Raw genomic sequence first — 17,187 nt, forward strand, 5'->3', positions numbered from 1 at the left:
AACAAATTCAACAATACTCTCACCAGAAATCTCATGTACAATCTTGAACTCGGACCTTTGTGAGAACAAATCTACCATCAACAGAATGTATTTTCCATGCCCATAGCCAATTTCTACAAGTCCGAAGATAACCATGGCAATTTCATCCCACACGTTGCATGGCAACCCAACCTCGACAATGGGTTGTCCTTTAGCTTCTACTACTTTGCCCACCTTAATACACTGAACACAATCAGCCAGTCTTCTTTCAACCTCCTTATAAAATCCCAGCCACCAGTATTTGCTCCTTGAAATGGCCTTCGTCCTTGTCACACCAACATGCCCACTATGTGCCAAATCAACAATGTTATCCCTAATGGTCTCAGGAACAACAGCCTGTTCCCATCAAAATATGATACCATCAACGATGCTCAATTCTTTGCGCTCCTCCCAATATGCCTTTTCACTTGGTTGTAGTACCATCTTTCTGGGTCACACCAATTTCATATATGCCTTGACATACATAAGAACCATATCCAAGTTCATAGCATCTATCCACTCTTCCTAACTTACTATTCCTTCATGATTTACAAAAACCATTTCAGATACATTATCCTTGTTGACCTCTTCCCTACACTTTGTATTACACTCACCCAACCTTGATAAACAATCAGCCAACATTATCTTTCTTGGGTATTACTTGTATTTCAAATCTGTGGCTTTGTAATCTCGTAACCCAAACGGCCACGTGCCTAGATACTTTATCCAAGCCCTTACACTCAAATATAATTTTAAGTGGTTTGTGATCCATTCTTAATATGAAGTCAGTGCCCCACAGAAAATTCCTGAATTTTTCAACTGCCCAATGACATGGTAGTGCCTCTTTTTCTAGAAGTGAATAATTATTTTCTGCTCCCCTCAAACCTCTTGAAGCATAAGCACTCATCTCCTCCCCTTCCAAATTTTTCACCTGCAACAGTACAGCACCGATGCCAAAGTCACTGTCATCTACTGTCACAACACTCACTATATGAGGGTAATAACTGCTCAAAGATCGTGCCAAATCAATCTCCTCTGTTATCAAGTTAGATTAATCCTCACATTCCACAACTTTCTATAGCAACTTCCTCATTTCACCAACTTTTTCTGCCTAGTTTTTTTAACAAATTTCTGGTAAAAATATATCATCCCCAGAAAATAATGTAGTTCGCCTTTTGATTTTGACCTTTCCACCTCCTTTATGGCACACACCATACTACCTTTGGGTTTCACACCATGTACTGGCACCTCATGACCGACAAATTCAACTTTATCTACTTTAGATGTACATTTCTCCTCCCTCAAAGTTATTCCTCTGCCTTCCAAAATTTTGAGAACCCCCTCCTCCAGAATTATGTCATGTTCACTTTCCATCTCCCAGCACACTAATACGTCATCCTGGAAGTACCTTTCATCCCTCTGAAAAGCCTTTCCATTACTTTCTGCAATACTGAAGAAGCAGAAAAAAGGCCAAATGGCATCCTTCGAAACTGGATTACTCCCTTATGTGTTATGAATGCGGTAAACTTCCTACACCCTTCCTCCAATTCAACTTGATGCTAGGTGGATGCCATATCCAATTTTTTAAAATACTCGGCCTTGACCAACCATTTTCAACCTTTCCCCCGTGTTGGGTAATGGATTGCGATCTATCATCACACATCTATTCAATTCCCGCAAATTCACACACAACAGCAATTCACTGGATGATTTCTTTACGACGACTAGAGGGGATGTCACTTCAACTCACCTGCCCTTTCAATAATTCCCAATCACAACAGGTTATCCAACTACTTCTTTACACCTTCCCTTAACGCTAAAGGAACAGGCTGCATTTGGCCGCAACAGGGACACTTCCTTTGTTTAACATAATTTGATGTTGCATGTCTTTCACTTTCCCCACACCTTTTCTGAACACATTCCTCAATTTCTCGCTCACTGTGGACTCCACTTGTAAGACCTGATCATCGGTATTAGGGTCGAACCGTATATTCAATCTTTTTTGATCAAGCCATCCAAGTAGTGTCATTTGTTTCACAGTGCACACCTCCCTTTAAATTTGGCCTTGAAATAACCTAGCAGATCAACTTTATCATGGTTGTACCCACCAGGATTGACATCTGGTTCTAATAGATCCCGAATATTACCCCCCATTTCTTACTCAAACACCATCGTAGACATGAGTGATATCTTTGAACCGGATCCGCCATCACTGATACCTCCCTTTCATTCACTCTCACACTGCACACAGATGTTCACATTCCTTCTCATTAACACATTGGGCTATGTTAACTGTAACATTCTCCACATGGAATGCTCCATTGTTCTCCACAAAAGACATATGCCCTTCTTCTTTATGTATATATAACACTTTGGTTAAACTGGAAATTCTTGCAGCAATTGGCGAAGTGTCCATGTCTTTTGCACTTTGCACTCATGACTCTTCTTCCTGGACATGCCATTGAACCAGCAAAGTGTGAGTTACTGGCACATTGAAAGCATGAACTTTCATGTTCTTCTCTCCTTTCCCCTCATGGTGTATTTTTCTTGGGATCATAGTTTCCTTTTGCTACTGACTTTTCTTTCACTATCTTGCTTTACTTCCACATCATTTAACACTTCCACTTTAGTCTCTGCACTCCTTTTCTGACAATTTCACAACACAAGCCAAAAGAATGTTCAACCTGCTTGGCAATTTCAAGTACTTCATTCAATGTGGGCTCGTCTTTCAACCACAGCTCTTCTCTGATCTTATACAATTGCATTGGATCATTAATTAATCATGCATTGTCTCATCAAATGACTCTCTGAACTTGCATGATAAGGATAAGTGTTGTAGGACTGTCCCATACTCCTCAACAGACTCCTCAGTCTTGCAGTCGAAGTCCAAAGTTGTACCACAATAAAATGGTGGTTATTCTGGGGTAGAAATTCAATTCCAACTTGAGAAGCACATTGTCCAGTTCATTTGCACCATCTCCACCACCATCATTTGCCTGGGGAGGTAAGGTATCAAATATGCATTGACCCTCATACCCTAGAAATTGCATGAACACGGAGAGCTTTCTATCATTTGAATACAAGTTCCCACAAGCAGCATTTATGTAGTGTCTAAATCCTTTTTTACATTGTGTCCATTTTACTTTTGCTGGGCCTGGAGATGCCATAAATACAATAGGACCAGACACTCCTGGCCTAGCCATTTTGCAGCAACTCTACTATTCAGTATCAAGGGAGTACTGATATCCTTTTTCTTCCTTTTTGTTTTTCAGCACTAGGAACTATATCCTTTATCCTTAAATTACTAGTCCTGTGTCTTGGAGCACAGTGTCTAGGGCACGCAGGGGTTACTTTTCAACTCTACTAGCAGAGCACACTGAGAGTGGAGCAGGCGGTGCCTTCCTGGCCCTTTGCGCATACACAATCATTCCTTGACCCAGGCAGGGAGGACAAGCAGATCTGCGCATGCGTGAGGCCTGCTGAAGGATGTGGCTGCTGCAGGCAGTAGCCCGAGCGCGCATGCACGCTTCCCTGGAGGCCTTCCTTCTGATGCTGGTAAGGTTGCCCACTTACTTGCTTAATCCTTGACACTGGAGGGGTGGGAACCCTTCCAGGACTGGCCGCATCTACGCACGACTGGGTGGGTGGAGTGGATACCAGACAACAGGTGCTCCGCTATACGTTAGTCTGGTCCCCCTTCTCCCTCACTACGTCACCAGTCACATCAACACCTGGGAGGGCAAAGCGGCTGCCAGATGGTAGGTGTGTGGACCACCTACTATCGCTCCCTCATTGGCCACATCGAGGCCCGTGGAGGGGCTGCTTTCTGTTTCACAAATGGAATTTCGTTGCATGATGCCAGGAGTCTGGCTCCTTAAAATCTGCATCACCCATGTTAAGATGTGAGCCACGCACAATTGTGAGAGATTATATATCAAGTTTATTTAAGTAATATGGCATCGGACACTCAGCACAGCTTCTCCCTTGGCTATTGTCCACCAATTGCTGTGCAGGGAACCTACATTCCACATAATAACATTCTAAGTGGAGTGTTGCCTACAGCAACACTCCTTGGCTAACTAAAGTACATGACAAAAAAAGCCTTACCTGCTACCTTTGATTACTAATATCTAGGCAAAATAGCAATGTTGCTTGCCCCCTACACTACATTACGTGGGTTGATTATATTTGGTTATATTGAAGTGGGGTCCTTTATATTGGGAGGTGGTCCTTTCACCTTCCCCCCTGGCCCATCATAGTGCTTCGAATACATCTCGCCTCAGTCTACAGTGCTTAGGGGGGTGGGACGGGGCTGCCTCTTCCCAACAACAGGTAGATCTGATGATGTGCACCACTGTGATAGTATGTGAAATCAGAAGACCCCTGTTTTATTTGTTCTTTAATACCTTATGCTGCAGCCACACCCAAGTTCTTTGTGCCTCAAGAGATGGCCAAAGCGATAGCAAGTTGTTTAGTTCATTTGGTCTTATGCAGGGTATGCGGCACCATTCAGGGACATACAGTACAGATACAGTGGGTGGGGGTAAACACAACAGCATATGACATAAGGTTGGTGGTGATAAAAAAAGTATAAGGGTTTGACTGGTCTCAAACAGATGTATTATGGAAGGGGACAGACACACATGACAGACATTCAGGAAAAACAAGTTAGATAGAATGAGTTTGTTTTCACAGCATCACATCCATCCCAGTGTTCTGATGACATAGGCAGAACAGGGCTTGTAGAGGTACACCTTGATTACAAATGAAAGGCACAGTGTTTCACAAAGGCACATTTATTGAAAGGAGGGGTTGAATTTGAGCGGTATGGAAGCTTTTTCTACCCAAGAGTGTTGTTCAAAACATAAATGAACTTTGCTTTGCCACATGGGGAAAGTATATAAACAGCTTAACGTGGACTGATCAATGTAAACTCCCTACTAAGATATTATCATTTTTTGATTCTCCCAGTGTTTTAAAAGCAAAGCTATCATGATTCTGGGGGTGAATAATAACTGCAATACCAATGTTGTCCTTCCTGATCTCTGAGGGGGCACCGCAGTGCTTATGGACATTTAGTGGGTGTGTGAGGGACTGGCCTACAAGCAATTGCTGTCATCCAGGGAAGGTGTGTGCTCCATAGCAACATTCTAAGCATCAGTGCTGATCATACCTTTCAATCTTAAAATCATCTGCAAGCATCCGATGGCCAAGCATAGGTATCTGCTGCATCAGCGAGTGCACCTTTCTCTGAGCCTGCGTCGTCAACGACGAAGTAGCCATCTGTCTGAAGAATTGAGTGACAAACTAAATGTGATTCCACAGGAGTACAGGCTCTTCAGAAATGCAAAAATGTTTTTTTTATCGTTCTTTGCTCCTGGAGCGCAAAAAGGACTGAATCCAAAATGTCTTCAAATTACCAGATGGGAACTCCTTCAAATGGCAAATGACACAGAACACGATCTCAGTTCCGTTCCATTAAGGACAACCACCTTACAGAATCATTAGGTCCTGGACATGCTCACTGCCATGGAAGGTGGAGTGTGTGCAAAACTAAGGGGTACTTCTTGCTGTACTTTTATTCTCGCTAATAATCAACATAATCATACCGTATCACAAGCAATCAATGTGTTGAACACTTTGTGCACCACCATGGAGAATGTAAACTAACACATATTATGTCACTCTCAAAACAAACTGTCAGTGAACAACCTGCACAAAATGTCCAAACTCATAAATGGACCTCCCAGGACAAGCCTCCGCGCAGGGTTTGTATAGAACATCAAATTGGTCCAGCTTACTAACTCAAATGACCCTGAAAACTAATCTGAAGAGTATGTTGACCGTACAGCTGATGTAGATTCTTATTTATCATGTAGCCCAGAAGTATATACAAGAGACCTAAAAAAATGTTTTTAATGTGTGGGTACCCAAAACTCCCTTTGGTAAGATCAAAGCGAAACATGGGGTAGTTGATTTCTCAACTAGAGGGTTGAATGTACAGGTGCTTGTAAAGTCACAAACATGGCAGGAAGTATAAACTGTGTGAATTATTGAAGTAAACATTTCTGCTATGTTTTTGATTGCATTAGGGTTAGGCTTTGTACCTGGAGAATTGCATTTCTGGCATCTTGTATTGTGTTTATAGGGTTTGTGGTCACTAAATGGAATTGAGGCCTTGTTGAGGCTGTATGCATATTACAGCTTTTGCCATTTACTTCAGGTTTAATTTCTGCAACATTCAAGAGAACCTTAATTAGTTGCCATGTTTGCAGCTGAACCCGAGCAGTACAAGTATGAGATCATGTCTAAAGAATTAGGCCACAATTGCATTTCCCAAGAAATCCTTTCTCACAAAAATGCAATTATCCAATGAAATAATAGTTAGGGCACAATGAGCGGATGGTTCTGTGTCCTTAACATATGCAGACAGAAATATGATAGTGACTATTACTGGCTCCGACGGTCCAAAGCACAGCTGCTGAATTTAGGAGTGAAACTAAGATAGCAAAGAATTCTGGTCACACAGGATGGAACGTTCACTGTATATAGTTTATTGCCATGAGGGGGTAAGTTTCGCTCTTCCGACTGCTTACTTAATTAGACACCTGATGGGTTGCACATCTAATATAACATGCTATTGTGCTGACCAATAAAGATAGAACAATGTATGCTTCTGTTTAGGGGTGTGTAGGTGATAGCCAATATAGATGAGGGAATGTTGCAATTACCCGATGACTGACAATTATTATAATTTAGTGCTTTTCGTCTTTAAATACTATAGCCCAGTGTGGCTGTGTCGAGTTCTCAGTCTTCCTGTCTCAGGAGGCAAACTGACCGTCATTATTTTGAATTGCATTAAAACTGTCTTTTCTTCCATACATTATTGTTTCCTGAAAATCACTAAGGGCCCACACTTCACTGCCTTTGAAAGTATACTGTGCTCATACTCCATTGGTATTCACTTTGGCAGATCCCTACATGCAGTTAAATGGGTCCATAAATGCGTTATGAACAGCATCATTGATGTACAGTGAATTGCCACAAAATATGCATCATTCACAGCATTCATGATCCTAGACCACTTGCGTTCTTGGCCGTTCTTTCTGAGAGGATGTTTCACAATGATCCAGTCATACATCATTGCTATTGCTCGGACAGCTGCCACATATCTTCTGTCTTATATATACCTGGTGTAGAATGTGTTTCTTTGATGTACCACATTAACGTTCAGTCTTTAGTACTTTTCCATACAAGCAATGTCTTCTTCACAGACTCTTAGATCATTATCCAGCACTGTAAGAATGTGAGGTAGGGTTTGGAATTTGCATTGATGCTCTGAACCTAAGTTATAGAGGAATATGTATCTCTTCCTAGAATCCACATACTCATCTTAGCCCATACATCCAGGTACGTCAGAAATTTATTCCTTCTGTCGAAGGAAATTAAGGGTGAGATTTTAGTAATAGCATGGTGCCCCTTATCTGACTGTGAAATTTGTTGACTGCCTTCGTGCAGGCAGTTCAGTAATGTGGTTGAATGGGTCACTATATGTCTGCTATATATATGTGTACCATGTTTTATTAGGTCAGGAGTGTCTTCCAGTGTCTCTATGCAATAACTTGGTGGTTCACTGTGGGCGTCACTGGATAGGGTTTGTGGCACCAGAGATTATGCCTTCATTTCTCTCCTTTAGTTAGTCTTAATGTTTAGTCAATTTATTACCTTTACTATTTACTAAGTTGATCAATCACCTTTATTTCAGAAACCATATTTCCTTTAAAGTACACACACGTTGTACATTCCTCATTTTAAGTATATTTAACACACATATCTATAAAATCATTGCTCCATAAAGACGATTCTATGTTTCCTCTGAAACCATATCATCCCCCAAACTCTATTAACAGTTGCAAACTCTAAAACCTCTATCTATAAGTTGTACAGATATAAAAGTTCCAAAATGCTTCAATTGGTTGGCATAAACTTTTATTTACAACAGCAAAAGAAAAAGAAAAGCATATCTTGCCCTATTTATTTGTTGATGGGTTGCCCTTCCTCAACAAAAATACTAAGGATCTCGTAAGGATGCCCGTAAGTAAAATGTCCACTGTCTTGTGTCTAAACACATTTCCGCCCCTTGCACTTTCAAACTAATTAAAGAAAACTGGATATCTCATTAATCCAGAAGGAGGTCCCTCTCATTCTGGAGGTAGATTCCAAGGCACAGTTCTTGTGAAATAATATGTAGTTAAATGTTCACTTCTTGAATGTTCAGACCAACTTAAAGGAAACCAAGTTCCATAATCTCCTGTGAGGAAACTCTTCCTGGGTTTTTGCTTCCACTTATAAACAAAACACATTTCTCCCCCTCTTCTCAAGGAAAGCTCTTCCTCCGTTTTTGTCTTCGACTCTTAAACAAAACACAGTTCTCTCCTCTTCTGGAGGGAACCTTTTTCATAAACAATACACACTCCCCAATTTTCTTTGTGGGGTGGGGGTCTCATTAAAAATACATTTTCCCAATCTTTACTTTACTTTATTTCTTCTATCATGCTACATGGCCATTGGGCTCAGAGCGCACAAAAAGAGTCACGACAGAAAACAAGAGCACACAGAAATCATTTGGAAGTAAGTAAGGAAGTAAGTGGGTTGATCGTAGTCGTGCTCACATAAGAGGCTAGTCTACTCCTTTGCATTTTTAACACTTTTTTAAAAGGTGACAGGCTGGGGATAGATCTTAAGATTAGCGGAAGTTCATTCCATGAGCAAGGAGCCCAGAAGTCAAAGGTGGACCCCCCATACTTCTGGAGTTTGTAGTGTGGGAGAGATGAGGCATGGGCATTACTGAAAAGTAGGACTCTCTTTTCCGCTGCCTTTACAATGTGAGCCGCTTGGTATTTAGGTGCAGCTTAATTAATGCGTTTATGGGTTATGGTCAGTGGTTTGTAGAGTATTCTCTTTTTGACTCAGAGCCAGTTTAGGTCTTGTCTAGCCTCGGAGATGTCAAGAAACTTGCTTAGCCCATAAACTGCCGAAACAACAACATTCTGGGAAGTCTGATGTTTATTGATGTTAGCAGCAGACATACCATACAAGAGACTATTACAGTAGTCTATTTTGGAGTTGACTAGTGCAGAGAAAATCACAGCTCAATTCACCGCAGAAAGAAATGGACAGATTTCCCTAAGAAGAGAGTTCAGCTAGACACAAGACGATCGTAAGTGTGCAGTGTGTTTGTCAAAAGTGAGCTCAGAGTCAAGGAACATGACCAAGGTTTTAACATGGGAAGTGGCAGGAATTAAACAGCCAGCAATACAAAAAAAGAGTTGTAAGAGGCTTTCAGGTTATTTAACCCAGTGCCTGAGCCAAGAATCACCAGCTCTGTCGTATTTTTATTCAGTGCCAATGAATTCATTATCATCCAAGCTAGGATTGTGGCAACGGTTTAATTAACCATCAGGATATCCTTGTTATAGTCCCTTCAGAGTTCCATCAAGACCTGGGTGTTGTTGATGTAATTCACGTATTGAACACCTAAACTTTCCAGAAGATCTGAAAAGGGCCTGGCGTAGAGATTGAATAGAGTAGGGGAGAGACATGCTCTCTGTTGGACACCAACGGTCTGATGGATAGGGAATGCTTGGAAACCTTTGACGACAACCCTGGTCACATGGGTGGAGAGAAAGGACTCTGTCCAGGAGCCGATACTTTCAGAAAAAATATCAAACTCGATCACCCTTTTGATGAGCAAAGAGTGATCTATGAGATTGAATTTGGCAGATAGGTCGAGGAGCATAAGCAGTGTGACTCGCTCAACGTCCGTTTTACACAATATTTTAGACTTAAGATTGAGCAGTGCTGTCTCCGTTCCATCCCTGGAGTTAATGCCTGATTTCCTGGAACTCAGCAAGTCATGTGTTTCTAGGAACTCCTGCAACTGCAAATAGGCTATTTTGTCCAGGTTTTTTAGAAGGAGTGGAGCATTAGTATTAGGCATATAATTACTGGCAGCTGCCTGGTCGAGCTCATACTTTATTAAGAGTGGAGTGATCCTTCTAGGAGGCTGGGATGTAATATTCTGAACTGAGGCATTTATTATCCTAGTGATTCATGGTATTAGATAGGCATGCTCCTAGATCACGGAGGATGGGCATATATCACCCAAGCATGTGTTTGGTTTCATGCTGGCCATGACCGTCTGAACTTCTTTCTTGGAGACCTGAGAAAAACAAAACATGGGTTAGTCTTCTGGCTGTTGGGTGGATGCTTTAGCAGGTGGGGTAAGAAGACACTCTGGGGTCTGTTGGCCTGATCTAGTTGACTGTTGGTAGCCCAAGACCTTTTTTTAACAGTTCATCCTCTATTGCTTGACACCAGGCATCACTTTTGATAATTATGGGTCTCTTATCTTTCCCTTTCAGCTCAGGAAGGATGGAAAAATACTCCCTTTAGCTGGACCTGGCTCGCCAGATTCCATCATTATAGCTGGTTGGTTTGGCTGTCAGAATATATTGCTTATATTGGTGTACAGATTCCTTGTATTTACAAAGGGTGTCAGAACAAGGGTTTTCACGCCACATCCTTTCAATAGCTTGTTTGTGTTTTCTGGCTTTGATGATGAGTTAAACCAGATGTTTCATCTGTTTTGATCTTTTATAGGTTTTTCTTGTAGCAGGGCAGGTGTGTTTACTGCTTTCCCAATTGTGTGTTGAAAAGAGGCTACGAGATAGTCAGCATCCCCAAGTGGGACACTTTGTGAAGGTGGGGGTTGACAGTATCTGCCAATGAGTCAGGCATTATATTCCTCACATTTCTGGCTAGCCTCATATTCTTAGGAAGCCTGGGTGTGTTGGACAAGTACAAAGTTAATGGTAAATCAAAAGAAATTATAAAATGGTCGGACCATGGACATGTATTGACCATCATGGGAGATATTTTGGTGTAAAACATCAAAATCCAATCAGGATATTATCGCTCTGGTGAGTGGTGGTGGTCACATGTTGGTTGAGGCCTAACGCTTGGAGTCAGTGGTAAAGGGATGGAGCATTAGAATCCTGGTCGTTGGAGGCCCAGAGATCAAAGTCACCCATGAGCACGAGATGGCCTGAAGGTTTAAGTAGCTCATTGCAGCATGCTATAAGTTGCTCCTCAAAGTTGGGCATTTTAGACAGGGGCCTATACAGGACCAGGAGTCTTATATATGTGTGACAGTCTAAGCCAAGTTTGACAAGGAGAATCTTGCAAATATAAACAGGCAGGGTCTTGGAGATGTGGACATTAAGAGTGTTTTTGAAAACGAGTACCAATCCCCCCACTTATCCCCAACATGGTCAGTCCTCAGTAGATTGCAGCCCTCTGGGATAGCCAGAGTGGCAACGTGTGTGGCTGCCTAGTGAAGCCATGTTGCACTAACTGCAAGGAGGTCTAGGTTGCAGTCAATGGTGTAGTCATGCATTCCAACCGCATGCTTAACAAGGGAGCGGGTGCTCAGTAGATCAACCCACAGGGTGGCTAGTTTCAAAATTCTTCAGAGTAGCATTGTGGGAGGAATTGGGCTTTGAGCCCAGTGGTGGTATGCAGTAACTGACATTGATATGAAGGTTAGAGATCTTAGGCAACAGAGGATATCCTTTGTCATGTTCTGCATGGATCTATGTGATTACTGCAACCATTTTACTGTGACCCGCTAAAATGCAGCAGTTTTATATTTCAACCCCTTTTTCACCCCGTATATATGCAGGGTGAGGCCCCCTGCAGCCCTCCCTAAATCCATTTTATATTATACCCATCCCCACCACAATCTTCTTCAGCCAAATCTGGCTTTTGGAAGAGGGCTGGTGGGTTGCTCCTAACATCAGCTGAAGGGGTGTCAATATCTGGAGTCAGTGGGCGGGTCTCATCCAGCCCTGCATTGAGGGAAGTAGGGAGTGCTCTTTTGGTAGAAGTCAGCACCTAAATGCACATTTAATATTGTTTTCCACAGCCTGATTGACCACTGTACAAACTGCTTAAGGGACCACACCTAAAAATAAATAATAGGGCCACTGTACACTGTCTTATGTTTTATGCCCTTCAAATAGGAACTAATAACTTCTTTCTAGATGTTGTATCGATGGAACAAAAAATGAAGGGCACCAGCATCTCTCATTGCTCCATACATATGAGGCCTGAGTGAGGGCAAGGAGAGTGGGGACACCAAAGGGTTAAGTGAATATCACGATCTCCCAGTGCCATCGCCACTAGTCCAATGAAGGATTTCCCTCCCTAGGATATCCACCCACTAAATACCACCCGCAGGAGGATTATCGGGTAGCAACCTCATCTCTGCGGCTTCATGAAAAGGGGCCTACTCCATGACAACAGTGACAATACCCTGGGAGTCATCAAAATGGACAATTAAAAAAAAAGAATTCCACAGCCTGATTGACCACTCTATAAACTGCTTTAGGGACCGCACTGAAAAGAAAATAATGGGCCCACTGTACACTGCCTTATGTTTTATGCCCTCCAAGTAGGAACAAATAATTTGTTAATAGATTTTTTTGTAGATGGGGCAAAAAAGGAAGGGCATCAGCCTCTCTTAACGGTCGGTACATATTGGGCAGAATGAATCCTCAGGAGGTTTCCCTTTACAGTTTGTCAGTTAGGCATTTGATCCATTGCAATTAAATGAAGTTCTCATTATAGGTACCTAATGTTTATAAAACGTGGACCAAGGTAAACCTTGTTTTACCATCGTACAGGTCAGATACACCCATGCAGTCTATTTGATGGTGTACACTGTTCAGCAATTACCCTCTGTCCTTTTCTGTGTGCACCCAGTGAATTTCTTATTTTAACAATCTATGTTTTCTAAAGAGGAAGGGAGAATAGTGCTCCTTTCAGGTCCAATTGCTGGATTGCTTTTAACAGTTCTTCTTTTACATATACATCACCTGGTACATAAGCAGCTCTATCACTTTGCCAAATGTATAAAATGCATTTCCAAAATGGTGACTTAATTTATAGTAAGACCTTATATGAAGTCCAAATGCAAAGCCATAATTGCTGATGTGCTCTTACAAACTCATTGTGTTTACTGCATGTATTTCATTTCACTTTTAATAGCTTTACACCATGTTCACAAATATCATGGATCATTTACCTGGACCACACCAAAAAGCATGTCAAGCCCTGAGAAATATTGAAAAATTTACTGAAAGAAGAGTAGAAATTAATCAAAAGACATTTGATCCGAGTGCTCCTCGTGACTTTATTGACCATTTCCTCATCAAAATGGAAAAGGTAATATTTTCTGGAATTTTTTGCAATGGTAAATTGAAACTATGAAAAAAACTTGATGTTGTTAAAATCACAGTGAAAGTAGCGCAGCGGGTCTAGCTATTGTCATCGTCATGGTGAAACGGGATCAAGGTGTTGCCAAGATTTAATTTAACTATATTACTGATGTAAACTTGCTAATATTTAAAATGAGTTCTCTGAAGTAGTATCGAATTGTGTGAGCTAAGGTTTCTATGTACTGGGACGGGAATATGTGTATGTTTGATAAATATATAATTTTCTCTAGTGTTTGTAAAACCCTTAACATTGGCATCCCAAATGAAGCCCAGATAAACTTTCTCAAAAGTGATTTGTGGGTTCCTGCTAATCTACTGTTGCGAGTACAGTAAATTCACATGCTCCCAGGGATTTTTCTTCAGGAAGAGAGAGAAAGGTAAGGGGAGAGAGAAAGGTCAGAAGAGCTAATGTAGTACTATGCATCTTTTATTTGTTGTCATTAATGAATTTGATTTATTTTGAATTAATTAATTTGATTTGATTTATTTTGAATTTCACATAAACCATTTTTCCATTAAATTATAATTCTTACCATCATTTAGGAATTCTCCATCAACTACTACTCATTTTCAAACATTCAGGGTCATTAGGTCTATATGAGTTCCTGCATTAGAAAAAGGGATACCTCTAACCTTTAAAAATGTTGACCTTTGCACGATAGAATATTGAAATTCAGCAGTGTTCATGGGGCTATGCCAAACCCTTTTTTTTAAATTTCAGATTTGAAAAATTCGATATAGAGTGTGAAGAGATCGGCCAACACATATTCTAAATATGCAGGCCACTGATGTTACCACTAGTGCACATTCATCCTCTTCTTAGCCCATTATGTTGAGGATACCTCATCTCCAGCTATCAGCTGCGTGCAATAATCAGTGCACTTGCTTACATCCAATTTGGTTGGTCAGTGGATTGTATCTATCAGAATGGTGAAAATGGGTGTTGTAGTTCTGTAAAATTAGCATATAGTGTTTACTTTACATAAAATTTAAATAACTGATGTTTGTTTAAAATCAAGGAAAAAGAAAACCCTTCTACGGAGTACTTCATGAAGAATCTGGTCATCACCATTCTTGGTCTGTTCTTAGCGGGTACAGAAACAGTCAGTATAACAATAAGGCATGCTCTACTCATCTTCCTCAAGTACCCTGAAATCGAAGGTATGTGTTACACTGACCACCTGGCAAAAGCGCACTCCCATTAATATTTCCATTAAGCCTTCAAAGTTAATTCACTATAACCATTACATTATTGCACAATCTCCATTTTCCATTTCAAAACTTTGATGATTTCCAAATTTAATAGGATAAGTGTGGGGTACCATAATGTCAATCAATAATTTGAGGTTGTGATCAAAAATCATTATTCGTCAGTTTGAATCTTTCTGGCAATCATAAATAGCTGTCAGTGTGCTTGGGTTTACACAGCGCACAAACTCCTATCCCTTAGCATAAGACTTTGAGAGTCATACAACACTATTCTCAAGAGGCGTCAGGGTCAATCTTCTTATCCCTATTACATATGTTAATGTTAATGGTATGTGTACCGCGCACTGTCATCAACAGAATTGGTCCCCTGGTGCTCTGGGGCATCTGGAAACAGAAAAGGAGGGGTGGGGGTTAGTAGTGTGGAGAGGGAGTAGAAAAGTGAGAGAGGTGGTGTCCTGTTGGCAGCTTCAATTCGGTTTTCACTGTGCGTTGAGCTTGGGTGTGAATATTGAATCGATGTGAGTCCTCATATGCTGTTGGTGCGATTTATGTGTTGTTTGTTTGTTGTTGTGTTGTGGTGCAGTTTGCTGTGAGGAGAGGTGGTTGTGTGGGTTTTTGTTTGACGTATGTATGCAGAACATTTAGCTTTTGGGTCAGTGGGTTTTGGCTCTTATTCTTTGTATTTCTTGTTCCACGTATGTGATTGTCCGATGGAGTTGGCATTTTAGTCTGTTCGTCTAATTGTTATGTGTGATTGTATGGCAAGTTTCCATCTGTGCCATTTTGGGCCTTTGTCTACCATGTTGAGGCATGCATTGTCCTCCGCTCGGGTATTGGTGCTGCATATTTTACATTCATCCCCTCCCATCATATTTGTTTCCCTGTCGGTGGTGCATCGCTGCCTATGTTTGCTTTGTCAGCTAAGGTGTGTTGACATATCATTCTTACCTTTCCCTCCTAATCTCTCCATAATCGTTCTTTAGTGTGATTCTAACTTATCTATCTTTCAATTGGTATAGTGATAAGTCATAGATTGTTCTTCCCCCTCCCACTGTTTATGAAAGCTAGCTTAGAGAGATAGGGAGGATTGGTTCCCTCCCTGAGTATTGTTTCAGCTGCGTACGTGCCCTCATAGGCATGCATTCTACTTATGGGGAAAATAGTAAAGATTTGAGTAGCTTTCTGAATAGACAGTGATCTCTCATGTTACAAATATTCTTTTGGTAGCTCATTCCAGGTTTTTAGGGCACGGTGAGAGAAAGAGGATCCTCCAAATTGTCTTTTGTTGTAGGGTTTTGTTTCCAAACGGACGTTGCTGCTAGATCTCAGTGGACTTGATGGGTGTTTTATTTTCTCTCTTAGGAACTCTGTGCCTTAGCTATGGAATGCTCTGTGCTTTATGCACAGTGATTTGAACTTTATTTGCTGTTTTATTGGTATTCAGTGTAGTGTTTTCAATGCTGGTGTGATGTGTTCTCTTTGCGGCAGTTTGAGGAGCAGTCTGGCTGCCGCATTTTGTATGTATTGGAGTTTTTTTAGACGTTGTTCTGGCATTCCTAAATATAGGCTGTTGGTGTAGTCTACTCTGGACAAGATGAGAGCAATGACGGTGAGTGTTTTGTTGGCGAATGAGAGGAATGGTAGGATCCTCTTTTCTGGTCACAGGAGAAAGAAGCATTTCTTGATTGGAGTGTTTACTTGTGGCTCTAGAGTTAGTTTGTTGTCCATCAAGACTCCCAGGTTTTTCACTATCATTGATGGGGCTTGGGTTGCACTGAGTTCTGTTGTCCAGGGGATGAAGTGATTGTTTTCTCCATTTTCAGAGATGATCATTATTTCTGTTTTGCCTGGGTTGAGTTTGAGGTAGTTCGAGTTCATCCAGCTATAGATTTCATGAAGGCAGCTCTTTATGGATGTGTTTTCTTCTTGTGTGTCTTGCGTTTTGTAGACTATATGTCTGTCGTCAGCGTAGTTGTAGCAAGTGAGGCTGTGTCTTTTAATGATCTTTATTAGTTGAGCCAGGTAAATGTTGAATAATAACGGGGAGAAGGGTGATCCTTGTGGTACTCCACATGAGGAGTCTCTTGGGTTGGATTTGAAAGGTTTGATCCATATGGTTTCTGTTCGTTTTGTTAGGAAGGATTTAATCCATAGTAAGGCTCGGTCAGTGATTCCAATTTCTTCCAATCGCCTAATGAGAGTATCATGGATAACTGTGTTGAATACCGCAGAGAGATCTAGAAGTATAAGAGTGATACTTTTGTCTGAGTCTGTGTCCATTCCATTCCTCTCATTGGTCTAAAACCTACTTGTGCCTGGTCCAATAGGTGATGTTCTTCTATCAATTCTTGGCTTATTCTATAGATGTATGTTTTGAGTAATTTTGCTGGGTACGGGATGTTGGAGATAGGTCTGTAATTGGAGAGGCCCTCCACGTTTCATGCTGTGTTCTTGAGGAGCCGCTTGATGTATTCTGATTTGAAGGATTGTGGCACTTTCCCTGTTGAGATTGAGTGGATGAAGAGGTTTCTGTAGTAATCCATGGGTGTTCCTTGTGAGAGGATTGATTTGTATATGTCTGGGGGCAGGGATTTGTGGGGGAGCCTGTTTTGTTGCTTTG

At 41.2% G+C, this 17,187-nt stretch overlaps 1 protein-coding gene across 2 annotated transcripts in view; it reads left to right on the top strand.

The window, feature by feature from the left end:
* LOC138520916 (cytochrome P450 2A6-like) overlaps positions 1 to 17,187 on the top strand; it is a 368,045-nt gene that overhangs the window by 254,547 nt on the left and 96,311 nt on the right. For both annotated transcript variants that reach the window (XM_069633343.1, XM_069633344.1), the window contains exons 5-6: positions 13,129 to 13,305; positions 14,378 to 14,519. In XM_069633343.1, the coding sequence (XP_069489444.1) occupies positions 13,129 to 13,305; positions 14,378 to 14,519 (319 nt within the window). The remainder of the gene's footprint in view (positions 1 to 13,128; positions 13,306 to 14,377; positions 14,520 to 17,187) is intronic.

The sequence above is a fragment of the Ambystoma mexicanum genome, chromosome 13 (genome assembly GCF_040938575.1).
Source record: "Ambystoma mexicanum isolate Mex_15411 chromosome 13, UKY_AmexF1_1, whole genome shotgun sequence".
Taxonomy (NCBI): domain Eukaryota; kingdom Metazoa; phylum Chordata; class Amphibia; order Caudata; family Ambystomatidae; genus Ambystoma; species Ambystoma mexicanum.